The sequence below is a fragment of the Electrona antarctica genome (assembly GCF_951216825.1).
Source record: "Electrona antarctica genome assembly, chromosome: 8".
Classification (NCBI taxonomy): Eukaryota; Metazoa; Chordata; class Actinopteri; order Myctophiformes; family Myctophidae; genus Electrona; species Electrona antarctica.
Genome location: NC_136789.1, coordinates 53,538,016 through 53,554,232, shown reverse-complemented (window position 1 = coordinate 53,554,232; position 16,217 = coordinate 53,538,016). Strand labels below are relative to the sequence as shown.

The 16,217-nt window shown below is 45.9% G+C and overlaps 1 protein-coding gene across 1 annotated transcript in view; it reads left to right on the top strand.

Annotated features, from left to right (window-relative positions):
* The window catches only part of mepcea (methylphosphate capping enzyme a), a 43,539-nt gene extending 29,867 nt beyond the window's left edge, over positions 1 to 13,672 (top strand). Inside the window, exons 7-8 of the mRNA XM_079507212.1 lie at positions 10,230 to 10,353; positions 12,717 to 13,672. Of these exons, the coding sequence (XP_079363338.1) occupies positions 10,230 to 10,353; positions 12,717 to 12,751 (159 nt within the window). The 3' untranslated portion in view covers positions 12,752 to 13,672. The remainder of the gene's footprint in view (positions 1 to 10,229; positions 10,354 to 12,716) is intronic.
* The last annotated feature ends 2,545 nt before the right edge of the window (positions 13,673 to 16,217 follow it).

Genomic DNA, 16,217 nt, shown 5'->3' with positions numbered 1-16,217 from the left:
GCAATATGAGTACTTTTACTTTTAGTACTTTAAGTACATTTTGATGCAGATACTTTTGTACTTTTACTCAAGTACATTTTCAATTCCGTACTTTTACTTGTAACAAAGTAGTTCTGAATTGCAGTATTAGTACTTTTACTTAAGTAGAACAATTGAGTACTTTTTCCACCACTGGTGGGAAATAATCATCATCATCATAACCTTTATTTAACCCATTCAGGCCTGACGTCGAAATTTTAAAAAAAAAGTTTTCTAAATCATGACAATTTTCGGAAAGATTTGAGGCACATTTTAACGATTTTTCAAAAATAGCAGACCTACAAGTTCATAGCGCGCCACTCGGTGGCGCGCTATGAGCTTGTAGATCTGCTATTTTTCAATAGCTAAATTATAACAATGTTTAAAACACCAAAAGGGGTTCCCGCCCCAAAATGGGTTAATGGTTAATGTGGTTAAACGCTAACGTGACATGGATGCGTTCCAGGTCTCAATGGATTAAACTCGGAGTACAATTGAGGGGCAGGCCCTCATTTTCAATGTAGCCGAAATACAAAACATAAAATCAACATATAAATAAATACAGCAATATCAAATATATGAATTGTAAAACAGAAAGTGTCCAACGCTAAAATAACTATAATAGATAGATGAGAATCAATTAAAACAGTTACATTGTTGAGTAAAAGTGCTAGAAATCATTTCCCTGAATTGACCTAGGGAAGGCAGTGATCTGATTTTTAGGGATTTTTGGAGTTCGTTCCAATCAGATGGAGCACTGACAGAAAAAGCTGCTTTACCTAGCTCTGAGTTAGCGAAAGGAACCTTGAGGGTCAGGAAGTCACTCGAGCGGGTCTGATACGGACTTGGATTCTGATCCAACATAGGGCAAATGTAAGAGGGGACCATTCCTGAGATGGCTTTGAAAATGAAAATATACCAGGTGCATGTCCCGCCTCTCGGACAGAGAGGACAAGCCTGCGTTCCTATAGAGTGTACAGTGATGGGTACCATAGCTGTCACCAGTGACCCATCTTAGGGCAGAATGGTAAACCGTATCAAGGTGCTTTAAAGTTGATGGTGCAGCAATCCTGTAAATAATGTCTCCATAGTCCAGAACCGAGAGAAATGTGGCTTCAATGATTGTTTTTTTACAGGATGCCGGAAAACATGCTTTGTTCCTATAGAAAAAATCATTTTTTTGTCGCAGTTTGGTGACAAGATTTTCAATGTGGAATTTAAAAGACAATTTCTCAATACAAGTATGCTATCCTACAAGAGAATGACAGCTTGGTACGGCGTGGCAGATGACGCTCCAGAAAGCAGCCTTGTAATTGTAACTTTTATTTTTGTAGAGAAGAGGCAAACTAATATATGCCGTTTTGCTTTGATGGAATAATTGATTGAACACGTACGCCGTAATATGATTTGATTTGGGGGTGTTCTAAATAAAGTGTTTGTGTTGATTATTGTGTAATTTGAAACATTATTGTACTGTAAAAAGGTCTCTTTTCCCTTTGATCTTCATCTATTTTAGTATAATAGTATTAGTTTTGCTATAATTAGATTCATTTCATACGCCATAATCAACACTAACACTTTATTTCGAACACACCCAAATCAAATCATAGTGCAACGTTAGGCCTACGTGTTCAATCAATTATTGGATCAAAGCAAACGGCATAAACAATATTAGTTTGCCAAGTTAGTTACAAGGCTGCATTCTGTCGCGCGTGCCAAGCTGTCATTCTCTTGTATTATTTTCCCACCACGGAGTAACCTCGCATCTCGGAGGACAGTCATGACGGGCAGTGTCGGTAGGCCAATCGGAGGCAGGCGGGGCGTTACCATGTCTCTGCTCGGACGTAAAATAGAATCACGCTTTGCCGTCTCAACCACGTGTTACGTTAGCACCATAGTTGGCCAATTTGGAAAGATTTGGTGATCACACTTGGGAGGAAGGAAGGTGCTATTCATGTTAGCGCAGCTGGAGTCGTCATGGGGGTGAGACGATTCAAACGTAGTTAGCTTAGTTGGCCTGGGCTTTGAGGACGTAGGGAATCCAGAACCGGCACACGGCTTCCCACTTCACTTCTGTGGCAGTATTTATAGCCCTCTCCTCTGGCAAGCAGAGCAGGGCTCTCTGGACGGCTACAGTATGTCGGTCGCTAGGTCAGTCAGTCCCTCTCTCTGTTCACCACTTTGTTGGTGCCAAACAATTAAGCAATGTTGCACTTTACCGTCATTAATGGCACGCCTGCGTTGTTACAGGGACGAGCCAATAGGGGAGTTCAGAAGGGCGTTGTTACAGGGACGAGCCAATAGGGGAGTTCAGGAGGGCGTTGTTACAGGGACGAGCCAATAGGGGAGTTCAGAAGGGCGTTGTTACAGGGACCAGCCAATAGGGGAGTTCAGAAGGGCGTTGTTACAGAGACGAGCCAATAGGGGAGTTCAGAAGGGCGTTGTTACAGGGACGAGCCAATAGGGGAGTTCAGGAGGGCGTTGTTACAGGGACGAGCCAATAGGGGAGTTCAGAAGGGCGTTGTTACAGGGACGAGCCAATAGGGGAGTTCAGAAGGGCCTTGTTACAGGGACGAGCCAATAGGAGTTCAGAAGGGCGTTGTTACAGGGACGAGCCAATAGGGGAGTTCAGAAGGGCCTTGTTACAGGGACGAGCCAATAGGGGAGTTCAGAAGGGCCTTGTTACAGGGACGAGCCAATAGGAGTTCAGAAGGGCGTTGTTACAGGGACGAGCCAATAGGGGAGTTCAGAAGGGCCTTGTTACAGGGACGAGCCAATAGGGGAGTTCAGAAGGGCTTTGTTACAGGGACGAGCCAATAGGGGAGTTCAGAAGGGTGTTGTTACAGGGACGAGCCAATAGGGGAGTTCAGAAGGGCCTTGTTACAGGGACGAGCCAATAGGAGTTCAGAAGGGCGTTGTTACAGGGACGAGCCAATAGGGGAGTTCAGAAGGGCCTTGTTACAGGGACAGGCCAATAGGGGAGTTCAGAAGGGCTTTGTTACAGGGACGAGCCAATAGGGGAGTTCAGAAGGGCGTTGTTACAGGGACGAGCCAATAGGGGAGTTCAGAAGTGCATTGTTACAGGGACGAGCCAATAGGGGAGTTCAGAAGGGCTTTGTTACAGGGACGAGCCAATAGGGGAGTTCAGAAGGGCGTTGTTACAGGGACGAGCCAATAGGGGAGTTCAGAAGGGCCTTGTTACAGGGACGAGCCAATAGGGGAGTTCAGAAGGGCCTTGTTACAGGGACGAGCCAATAGGGGAGTTCAGAAGGGCGTTGTTACAGGGACGAGCCAATAGGGGAGTTCAGAAGGGCCTTGTTACAGGGACGAGCCAATAGGGGAGTTCAGAAGGGCGTTGTTACAGGGACGAGCCAATAGGGGAGTTCAGAAGGGCGTTGTTACAGGGACGAGCCAATAGGGGAGTTCAGAAGGGCCTTGTTACAGGGACGAGCCAATAGGGGAGTTCAGGAGGGCGTTGTTACAGGGACGAGCCAATAGGGGAGTTCAGGAGGGCGTTGTTACAGGGACGAGCCAATAGGGGAGTTCAGAAGGGCCTTGTTACAGGGACGAGCCAATAGGGGAGTTCAGAAGGGCATTGTTACAGGGACGAGCCAATAGGGGAGTTCAGAAGGGCGTTGTTACAGGGACGAGCCAATAGGGGAGTTCAGAATGGCGTTGTTACAGGGACGAGCCAATAGGGGAGTTCAGAAGGGCGTTGTTACAGGGACGAGCCAATAGGGGAGTTCAGAAGGGCCTTGTTACAGGGACGAGCCAATAGGGGAGTTCAGAAGGGCCTTGTTACAGGGACGAGCCAATAGGGGAGTTCAGAAGGGCATTGTTACAGGGACGAGCCAATAGGGGAGTTCAGAAGGGCGTTGTTACAGGGACGAGCCAATAGGGGAGTTCAGAAGGGCCTTGTTACAGGGACGAGCCAATAGGGGAGTTCAGAAGGGCGTTGTTATAGGGACGAGCCAATAGGGGAGTTCAGAAGGGCCTTGTTACAGGGACGAGCCAATAGGGGAGTTCAGAAGGGCCTTGTTACAGGGACGAGCCAATAGGGGAGTTCAGAAGGGCCTTGTTACAGGGACGAGCCAATAGGGGAGTTCAGAAGGGCGTTGTTATAGGGACGAGCCAATAGGGGAGTTCAGGAGGGCGTTGTTACAGGGACGAGCCAATAGGGGAGTTCAGAAGGGCCTTGTTACAGGGACGAGCCAATAGGGGAGTTCAGAAGGGCCTTGTTACAGGGACGAGCCAATAGGGGAGTTCAGAAGGGCCTTGTTACAGGGACGAGCCAATAGGGGAGTTCAGAAGGGCGTTGTTACAGGGACGAGCCAATAGGGGAGTTCAGAAGGGCATTGTTACAGGGACGAGCCAATAGGGGAGTTCAGAAGGGCGTTGTTACAGGGACGAGCCAATAGGGGAGTTCAGAAGGGCATTGTTACAGGGACGAGCCAATAGGGGAGTTCAGAAGGGCCTTGTTACAGGGACGAGCCAATAGGGGAGTTCAGAAGGGCCTTGTTACAGGGACGAGCCAATAGGGGAGTTCAGAAGGGCCTTGTTACAGGGACGAGCCAATAGGGGAGTTCAGAAGGGCGTTGTTATAGGGACGAGCCAATAGGGGAGTTCAGAAGGGCCTTGTTACAGGGACGAGCCAATAGGGGAGTTCAGAAGGGCCTTGTTACAGGGACGAGCCAATAGGGGAGTTCAGAAGGGCCTTGTTACAGGGACGAGCCAATAGGGGAGTTCAGAAGGGCGTTGTTATAGGGACGAGCCAATAGGGGAGTTCAGGAGGGCGTTGTTACAGGGACGAGCCAATAGGGGAGTTCAGAAGGGCATTGTTACAGGGACGAGCCAATAGGGGAGTTCAGAAGGGTGTTGTTACAGGGACGAGCCAATAGGGGAGTTCAGAAGGGCATTGTTACAGGGACGAGCCAATAGGGGAGTTCAGAAGGGCCTTGTTACAGGGACGAGCCAATAGGGGAGTTCAGAAGGGCGTTGTTACAGGGACGAGCCAATAGGGGAGTTCAGAAGGGCATTGTTACAGGGACGAGCCAATAGGGGAGTTCAGAAGGGTGTTGTTACAGGGACGAGCCAATAGGGGAGTTCAGAAGGGCTTTGTTACAGGGACGAGCCAATAGGGGAGTTCAGAAGGGCGTTGTTACAGGGACGAGCCAATAGGGGAGTTCAGGCGGGCATTGTTACAGGGACGAGCCAATAGGAGTTCAGAAGGGCGTTGTTACAGGGACGAGCCAATAGGGGAGTTCAGAAGGGCGTTGTTACAGGGACGAGCCAATAGGGGAGTTCAGGAGGGCGTTGTTACAGGGACGAGCCAATAGGGGAGTTCAGAAGGGCGTTGTTACAGGGACGAGCCAATAGGGGAGTTCAGGCGGGCGTTGTTACAGGGACCAGCCAATAGGGGAGTTCAGAAGGGCGTTGTTACAGGGACGAGCCAATAGGGGAGTTCAGAAGGGCCTTGTTACAGGGACGAGCCAATAGGGGAGTTCAGAAGGGCGTTGTTACAGGGACGAGCCAATAGGGGAGTTCAGAAGGGCGTTGTTACAGGGACCAGCCAATAGGGGAGTTCAGAAGGGCGTTGTTACAGGGACGAGCCAATAGGGGAGTTCAGAAGGGCGTTGTTACAGGGACGAGCCAATAGGGGAGTTCAGCAGTGCCATTAATTACGGTAAAGCACAACCCTTGTGTGTAATATTGCAATTATACAAGTTACCCTTTAAAAAAAAAAAAAAACACGTCAACTCAAAAAAATCATACTTTTTTTTTGTAATGACAGATGTAGCCACTACGACAGAAAATGTCCCTAGCAACCCTCTCTGGTGAGCTGGAGAGCTTTTTGAGGGGTGCTAGCCCCTCCTTTATTCAGCTATTGGTGTAGATTTCCGTCTTACACAAACCTTACATTTGACAATGAATGGAGACTTTGGGCAGTGTTATGCGTGTCTTAAGTACCAGGTCTTATTACTTAACTTAAGACCTGGAGGCGTGATCAATGCCATTTGGCTATTCTGAGCGGCCAAACACCATTGATCACACCTCCAGGTCTTAAGTTAAGTCATAAGACCTGGTACTTAAGACATGCATAATACTGCCCTTTACGTCCTACGTGGACGAGCAAGTCGCCTATTCAGTCTTTTGGATTCCACATGGAAGACGTCGGCATGTCTTCTATGGAAGCAATGTCGCATACTGAAAATCTACAAGTTCACAACACGTCTCGCTGCAACGCGCTGTGGGCTTGTAGATCGGCTATTTTCATTGGTCAAACTAGCAATAGAATCTACATCGGGGGTGCCCACACTTTTTTGACTTGAGAGCTACTTTAAAAAATGACCAGCTCAACAAGATCTACCCACCGAAAACATTGTTATACCATTGCTGGAAATGGCTTTGGAATAGCGGCATTACATATAAGACAAATGCACTTGGAATGGGAAATAGAGGGGGAAAATGTAACATTGTAGGTAGAGATTTTGTATTTAATTTGTAATTCTAGCTACATTTGTGCGCAGCAAAACTCTTGAAAACGAAGTATTGCATTACGGGTTTGAGCTGACAGGCCCCTTCTGATGTCGATCAATCAAGTCAACTTAATTCAAGCGGCAGATGCCAAAAATAGTTTTTTATATTTAAATTAAATATTCTTTAGGGGCATGTCAAGTGGTCTACCAGCACAGCCTTTGTGATCTACTGGTAGATCGCGATCTACCTTTTGGGCATTCCTGTTCAGAAGCATCTTCCATGAGACGTAAATGCTTCTTGGATGTTTCATGAAAAAGCAAAAGGTTGAAGCCTCAAGCTGTGATTTCTTCAACTAGTATGGCATTTTGAACAGCAGCAACATAGGTTTTAGAATGATTATACCTTATTAAAACATCGCCATCTTACACACTGTTAATTATTTTCAGGAAACAGAGCAATAGTCACAGATTGGGACAAAAAGGCATATTATGCCTACTCTATGCAAACAACATATTCTGAAAGCTACAAACTGGAGTGTCATGGCTGGCTGCGCGAACCCTCCTGAACCACTGTCGGCCACCTACTACTGGTCCTGGTGACCTCCATTGCCTTTCTTTCCTCTAGTGTCAGCCAGAGGAGGAGTCAAACCTTCAGCTTTGCCCACAAGATATCTCAACATCGAATGGGCAGATTGTCAGTGAAACTCGTCGTTGTGTGCGTTCATGCTCCCTGCATTTGATTGAGCCCCATGACGTACACCTAGAACAATATACTCTTAGCCAGTCTACCAGCATCCAGCAGAATTACACTCCAGAAATATTTCATCATCTAGCCCAGGGTTCCCCAATAGGCGGCCCGCGGGCCATTTGCGGCCCGCGGAGCGCCCCCTTGTGGCCCCTGGAAGAATTAAAGAAATTTTTTTTTAGGGGGTCCCAGATATAAATGGCATTACATGGGGGTCAGTAGTAACCTGACTCCGCCAGATGGGGCAGCAGAGAGTACACTGTGTTCCCCCCTCCTCCTCCCATCTGGGAACTCTCAGGCAGACTTGATGCCCGGCCACAAAACGGCCTGGCCAATCAGCAGCAACTATCCCGCCTCTAGCTGCTGCTGATTGGCCAGGCCGTTTTGTGCGGACTCGGCCCCCAGCCTGGTACCCTAGTCAAAATATGGCCCTTGAGGAACATTAATTGGGGAACCCTGATCTAGCCCATTTAGACCTGGGAACGATTCTACAAATGTCTTCTAAATCCTGACAGTTTTCTGAAAAACCCTCATGTTTCCTATGTCAGTGGTTCTCAAACATTTTCATGTCAAGGACCCCCAAGATTATCTGTAATTGGCCGCCGACCCCCCCATCTGAAAATATGTTGTTCCAGGGTACCCCCCCAGATTCCCAGAAGCAAAGATTTGAGCTAAAAACGTTGGCTCTGAAAGAATATGTATTCCAAGATTTGAGTTAAAAACACCAAAGGGGGTTCCCGCCCAAAAATGGGCTAGAGTCCATGCTGACCCCTGGCTGGTTTCTGACCTCACTGCTTTTCCGTCTCACACCAACACATGGGCCAATCTCCAGTCGGGTGTAATAATGTGCAGCACGGATTCTAGAGAGGCTGCTATATAGACATGTTGTCTTTCTATTGGGTATGCAAAGAAAGTAGCCGTATAAGTATAAGCAGTGTTGATTTTGACAGCAAAAATATTGATTTTAGTTTTTAGTCATAGTCTTTTGAATAGTTTTCATTTAGTTTTAGTCACATTTTAGCCACCTGGAATGTTGGTCTAGTTTTAGTCGACTAAATATCATAAGATTTTAGTCAATTAAAATCTACAGTTGATTTGGTCGACTGAAATGTATTTTGGCGGGCGTTGATGGCTGATTTTAACTTGCTGAAAATTGCCGATCTACAAGCTCACAACGTGCCTATGCGCGGCGCCTTGTGAGCTTGTAGATCTGCTATTTTCAGCATGCAACCAAGTGTAAAATGACTTGTTTTTTATTTATTTATACTGGATCTCCTGGTCTAGTTTTTATTTGTTGACGAAATTGTCAATATATTTAGTCTTAGTTTTAGTCATCATAGCTTAGTTTTCATTTAGTTTCCATTTAGTTTTAGAATTTTTTTTCGTCATGGTGTTGGTCGACGACATTGAGTATTGAGACACTGAGTATAAGCTATTTTACACTTTTTTGGGGGGGGGGGGTCAGACACTGCCAGACAGATGTACACACGCCAAGTGTGCACTGTCATGACTACAGAGAGTGTTGTACTAGTCCCAACCCAGATTGAGGTTATTCTTAGGGTGCTAATAAAAGACACGGGGGACAGTTTTGACTTTTGAGTAGGGGTGGAAAATAAAACCGATTCATAGATTTATTGCGATGCGGACATGACATGGACTCTCTTTTTTTTATTGATAGGGTTAGATGTTTAACAATAATTTAACTCTTGAGAGCGTAAAATGAAACCAAAAAGGACCCTTAAGGGTCCTTTTTGGTATCATTTTACGCTCTCAAGAGTTAGAGATCTATAAAGGGCCCATTTGGTTACCACCAACTCTCCATCATTTAGCTGCTGGGGACCACCTGGAACCCCCTCAAGGACCACTGGTGGTCCCTGGACCACTGGTTGAGAAGCACTGGCTTAGCGGGTAGTTGTGAGAGAGAGGTCCTGTCCTCTCCCTGCTCCTCCGATGAGGAGAACCTCAAACCAAAACAAACGACTCTCAACTCCCGTTTCATTCCAGCACACAGGAAGGGCTCTGTAATGGAAAGACAAAAAAAAACAAAAAGAAAAGAAAGACAAGTCTCTGGTTTACTTCCCGTATCTGCGTGAAGTGCCTTTTTAGGAGACCAGAAGCAGGTTGGAGTCTATTAATTCCAATGCGAGAGTGAACGTGAACACAGCTTCTGAACCATTCTTCCCTAGATTTTCATACAAAAATGGCCTTTTTTTCTTCAGAGAGACAAATCAGGATAAAATCTACTTTATTGTTGACCTTTTTCTGTCCCAGCAACACACTCTCACCGGATCTAGCACCAGTAAACATTGAACGTTTGCAAGATTTTCCGTCACACGGCGCCCACAGATCATTTTGTAGGTATGTGTGTACCATTTCGCCTCTAGTGGGATCCGATTGGGATGGTGTTTCTTTCTCAATCAACAATCTTTGGGAATACTGTGCGTATCAGTGGATCCCAACCTTTTTTGCCTCACTTGAAAAATCTCGAAAGCTTATCGGCTGCCGTGTTAGCCCATTCAGGACGGGAACCCCTTTTGGTGTTTTGGGCATTATGTTAGACTTTAGATGTTAATAATAATAGCAGATCTACAAGCTCATAGCGCTACGAGCTTGTAGATCTGCTATTTTTTGAAAAATCGTGAAAATGTGGTTGCAAATCTTTGAATACCGGTGTATATATTCTTTCAAAGCGAATGTTTCTAACTCAAATCTTTGCTTCTGGGGGGTCCCTGGAACAACATATTTTCAGATGGGGGTCGGCGGCCAATTGCATATATGTTTGGGGGTCCTTGACATGAAAATATTTGAGAATGACTGACATAGAAACATTAGGTTTTTCAGAAAACGTCAGATGGGTGGCAATTTCAGAGCATGTTATCAATGTACCAATCAATCGATTGTGTCCCGTCCCGGTGCGATGGAACTAACTATTGTATACATGTATAAGTTCCTACGTATCAATACTTTGCGCTTCCTCACTCGCTCTGCAGGAGACCATCTTCAGGAACTACCACAGCATCCGCCTCAAACCGGAGCAGTTCTCCGTGTTCCTCACATCGGAAGTAGGCTTCTCAAGCTACGAGCTGATCGGGACGCCAGAGTGTAGATTACGAGGTAACGCACGCACACGCATGCGCACACGCGTGCACACACACGCGTGCACACACACGCGTGCACACACACGTACACACACACACACACACACACACACACTTTACTGAAAACGCTTGTTTTCTTTTCTTTTTTGTTGTTGCTTTTTACTTTTCCTCCCTTAAGGAGCTATGTGTCAGGGCCGGTTCTAGGGGGGGGGGGGGGGGGGGGGCAGGGGTGGGCATAGCCCACCCAAACGTGCGTCCTGCCCACCCAATGTGGGTTTGACACCCCACCCGCGCCGGCGGAGTCGCCCCCCTTACAATTCTGTCTGCCCACCTGAGTGGGGCTGGCTAAATCCGGCCCTGTATGTGTGTGGCTTGGTGGCTGCCTGGGTCTGAGCACGAAAACAGCATGGTTGTTTTTCACCACCTGTGCGCAACCTAACACACACAGACAAACACACACGCACATTAACTGTATATATGATGATTTCGGGTGTGCCAGTACAGTACAGTGACAGTACAGTAGAGGGACCCCCACACGGTAACTCTGTCATTTCTCAACCGTTTCGGACGCGGGGCGGCACGCCAGAACCGGCCCGGCCCCCTGGGCCCGTTCCTGGGGCTCTGGATGTTCCGGAGACCCCCAACGTCCCACATGTTAACTCTGTCATTTCTCTACCGTTTCGGACGCGAGGTGGCTCGCCGGAACCGGGCCGGCACCATGGGTGCGTTCTTACTTTACCAACTATTTTAAATTTAAAGATGACTTTTACCTTCAAAATTAAGGGCACAGCCATGGGCAGTGCAATGACTCCAAATTATGACAATCTCCATGTGGGTCTGTTTGAACTTTCATTTATTCTGAACTCTGAGGTTAACCATTTTTATTCTCCTATGTACTATCCTACCAACGCTACATCGATGACATATTCCTGATTTGGAACAATACAGCATAAAACCTGAGCCCTTTATAGTTTTATGTTTTGGTTGTGTGACTGTGTGCCCAACCAACCAACTCTCGGTGGAATAGTGTGGACGTCTGTAAAAAAAAAAATAGAAATGCCAACACTTTAATTGACATGTTTATAAGAGTAGCTGTTATCTTTCAAGTTGGACGTGTTTCATTTTGTCTCTTAATCACTTCCAGCCTGGTGGCTCTATTTTGAGCATGTCGTTTTAACCCATTTTGGGCGGGAACCCCTTTTGGTGTTAGCATTATGTTATGCTTTAGCTATTGAAAAATAGCAGATCTACAAGCTCATAGCGCGCCACCGAGTGGCGCGCTACGAGCTTGTAGGTCTGCTATTTTTGAAAAATCGAAGAACGACTGACGTAGAAACATAGCTTTTTCAGAAAACTGTCAGGATGTAGAAGACATGTTTAGAATCTTATCTCTAATCTAAACTGTCATAAATCACTGCTCACTGTGTTGTACTGTTCGTCGTACAACACCGAATATATAAACTTGAACCCCAGTGTCCATATTCTGTGGGCGATATTAGCCAAAAATAGAAGCTCTACAAGCTCACAGTGCTTGTAGATTCGCTATTTTGGGGGCGAAGAGATTTGGTGTAGGCGGAAGCGTGCCAAAGTACAGTTGTAAGTGACTCGAGTCCAGTTCTCTGAAGGTAGATCTCCACCGCACCGACGTCGGAAAATGTTGCAAAGCGTCTGTTGCCGAAAATCTGCTGTTGAATGGGCCGCGTCGTGTCGTGAGTTGTAGGGAAGCGTTTGGTCGGCTTTCGACCATCGGAAGGCAGCGGGCTTGCTGTCGAAAATGACTTCAAGCCATGGGCTGTTTATTATCACCATGGTCGGCTCTCATGTGCTTTCAGCAGCTTTTTTTGCCCACCTTCCAACCGGCTGATCTCCTGACTTCATTTGACTGCTGGTCTGTTGGAGTCCGTTTGGTTTGGTGGAGAGTTAAGACTACAGGGGTTTAAGTAGAGGTTTTCCGATACCGATACTGGTATCGGGTACTCGGGACTCGAAACCGGCCCCGATACTCTGACCCGAGTACCGAAACATCCAATTGACACTATAGGCTGAACGATAAATGCAACGGGAGCAAGTCTGACCCAACACTGCAGCAGATCGCCAAAAACAGCCGATCTACAAGCACAAAATGACAACTGACAAGTGTAGATCGGAGATACCATCTGCATCTATGAGAAAAAGGGGGTCAAATAAGTGGTTACTCGACAAAAATAAAAAGTACTCATATCGGTACTCGGTGAGTACTAAAAAATCAAGTACTTGCACTCGTACTCTGTCTGAAAAAAATGTTTTCGGGACAATTCTAGGTTTAATTATGTAAGTATTTAAGTCCAGTTCAAGCTCCTGACACCCTCCTCTCTGCTCTCTTTCCCCCGTCAACGACAGGTTTCCAGAGGCCCATCTACTTGTTTCACAAATGACCACTCTGCCTTTTGGAAGATGGATGCCGAATGTGTGAGCGAGCTGGACCACCACCACCAACCACCACCACCACCCTTCCTTCCTCCTTTTTTAGGGGAACGCATATAGCGTCGCACAGCAGGCCCCCCCCCCCCCCCAGACTGCAAGTACTCATCTCATACAGAGAAGCTCTTCTGTATAAGAGCGTTGCTCTTCAAAGGCACACACAGTCACACACACACACACACACACACACACACACACACACACACACACACACACACACACACACGAGAAGAAATTGTTGGAAGACGAAAGGGGACCAAAAACTAAAAAAAAGAAAAGAAAAAGGATTTAATTAATTTCATAAGAGATTTACGTCTACCTATATATCGAGAAGAGATGCCTGTGTCTGGAAAACATTTTAAATGGGCACGGATAATGGAAAGAAGTGCTTTGTTGTGCCGGACGGACGAACGCAGAATAACTACCACCACGAGCCCCCCCGTGAACGAGGAAACGCTGGCCGTGTTGTAGGGTAGTTTCTACGTGGAGTAGAGGTGGGTCATTTCCCCCCCCCCCCCCCCCCCCCCCCATTGGTATAATGTTTGTTGTGACCCAGCCCCCAAATTTTGAAACGCAAAGCCATGAAATGCTTTAGTTTTCGTTTTTTTATTTTATTTTATTTTATGTATTTTGATGTTTGATGTTTAATTTGTGCCACCATATCACCATGCAATCGGGACGTTTTATTTTTTTTATTTTTATTTTGTTGTTTTTATGCCACATGCAAAAACACATCCGCGCACTATCGAGACAAGTTGCAAAATAAGCCTTAAACCACTATATATTTTGTCCGTATAACAAATGGTAAGATTGGAGCTTGTGCTTCTGAAGTTTTAGCTATTTAACTCATCTACAGCAGTGGTTCCCAAAGTGGTGGTCCGGGGACCCCCCAGGGGTCCTTGAGGGAGTTCCAGGGGGTCCCCAGCTAAATGATAGTTTGGAACCAAATTGACCCTCATTGGCCTGTAACTCTGAGAGTGTACAAATGGAACGAAATTTGGTTCCATTTGTACACTCTCAGAGTTAAATTAACATTGATTTTACAATATAAATTGGGGGTCCCAGAGATAGAAATGCCATTAAATGGGGGTCCGTAGCCTAATGCATGACGGTCCCTGAGGGTCCTTGTCATTAAAAAGGTTGAGAATCACTGCTAGAGCCGTACAAATCTTCTCTTATGGGGGGTCCCTGAGCATATGTTTTCAAATGGGGGGTCCTCGGGCCTAATGAGTGTCAATTTGGGGGTCCTTGACATGCTCTACAGTATTCTGAAAAACCTATGTTGCCACATATCGTTGCTGTCGGGCAGAAACCTCTCGTCTCCGTATTTTAACGTTTTGATGTTTTTCATAAAATAACACCTTACTCTACTTGACCATAATACGTCAAGTCGCAGATCCACCAGCTCTTCGCGCCGCGTTTTGAGCTTGTAGATCTGCTACTTTGAATCCTTTAAAAGTAACATTTGAGTTTTTTCCACCCGACAGACGATATATACATGTCCTTTGCCTGTTCATTGTAGTTCCTGTTGGAGCCAAAGAACAGAACCAGGTGCATTCATAGTTGAGCCTTCAGCGGTCGACCTCTGGCCTTAGGAATTCTACGACTAAAGCAAAGGGACGACAAAAAATGGCTTAAATTTAAATAAATACATTTGACCCCCCTCAAAATAATACAGTATAGGTACGCCAAGGTTAATGTGGTTTAATGGGTATGAATGCAGGCGGCGTTGAATGATCTGAAATCGGTTTTCACTTCAGTGCCATCACACTTTTAGCGATTCCCTCAGCCCCTCATAGATGTACAAAACATTTTTTTCTGTAAACATTTCCAGCCCAGAGGAGCGCTTGATTCCTAGTAGTAAATGTGCACATAGATATATATATATATATCATAGCCCTGCTGGTGTTGTCGTGTGTTAATCCCAAATTTAAGGATTTCAAAAGCCCGAAACCTTATACAAGTTGTGTTCATTCTTCTCATCATCGTGTGATGACACCGAGGGGATGTTTCACATGAATAGGATTTAATCGTGTGTGTGTAGCAAGACTTATTTTTGCAACTTGTATTTGTAGTGTCGACTATTTCGATTTTATTTATTTTTTCATGACAGAAAATGTATCCCCTAGCACTATAATAGGCTACTTGGCGAAAATAGCAGATCTACAAGCTTATATACAGGTTTATAATGTATTTTTTTTCTCCCACGTGGTTCATTTGTGTACGTTCGAAGCCCCAAATGTGGTTAACGACATTTGTCATTCTAAATCCAGCTGCAATGCCTCGTATAGACTCGCTGACAGTTTAGAGACGTGTTTTTAACTTGCTTTATGAGCTCCAAAATTGTGCAAACCAAAACCAAAGAGTCAGAATCAAGACAAAACAAATGATACACTCATCATAGTGCCATTCCTGTGATTTTGATTTTGGTTTGGTCAGACAAGATTTTGTACTGTAAAAAATGCTCTCAAAGCGAGAAATGCACACAGCTGCGGTAAAGATGCTAGTGTGAGCTTGTAGATCGGCGATTTTCAGTGAAGGCATTAACCCATTTTGACCTGGGAACGATTCTATGAATTTCTTCTAAATCCTGACAGTTTTCTGAAAAAGCTATGTTTCTATGTCAGTCGTTCTTCGATTTTTCAAAAATAGCAGACCTACAAGCTCGTAGCGCGCCACTCGGTGGCGAGCTACGAGCTTGTAGATCTGCTATTTTTCAATAGCTATAGCATAACATAATGCTAACACCAAAAGGGGTTCCCGCCCAAAATGGGTTAAGGTCTAGATGGGCGGGGGGGAAAGGTTTAAGTGTCGTACATCACGACCTTCCATCGTCAAGAGGTTCACGCAGGATTGATGAAAGGACTTGGGTCCCTACTTTGACCAAATTACTTGACGTTTTACTTTCATTTCAGGTTTTGTGGTTAAAGATGTATTCGACGATACCATCGGCACCCACGAGTGGGACGTTCAATCTCACTGCTCCACTATCCATCCTTTCAGGTGGGCAGCGATCCAACGCGCCTACTAATTAATTTTCAACGAGAGTCCTGCGTTTCTCTTGAGAAGCCGAGGGGCGACGACGCAAGCGTATTTACGTGTGTCGCGGTCCCGTGAAGTGGTCGCGCGCGTGCTCGTTTCGTGCGCACGCCCCGTGACCTGGGTTGTGTTGACCGACTTTTTTTTCTTTTTCACGCTTGCGTTGTCGCGACCCCCCCCCCCCCCCTTATGAGCAGACCCTGGAGCGGAGCTGTCGTCGATCCAGGCGACGACAACGTCCGCGCCGCACGCTTGCCCATCTGAATGGAGCTGAATGCTTTTAAAAAAAGAATTAATGGGGAAAACAGGTGGTTCCTAATTATAAAATAAGATTTTTCTTTTTCTTCCCTTTTTTTTTTAATGCAAAGTAGAACATGGCCC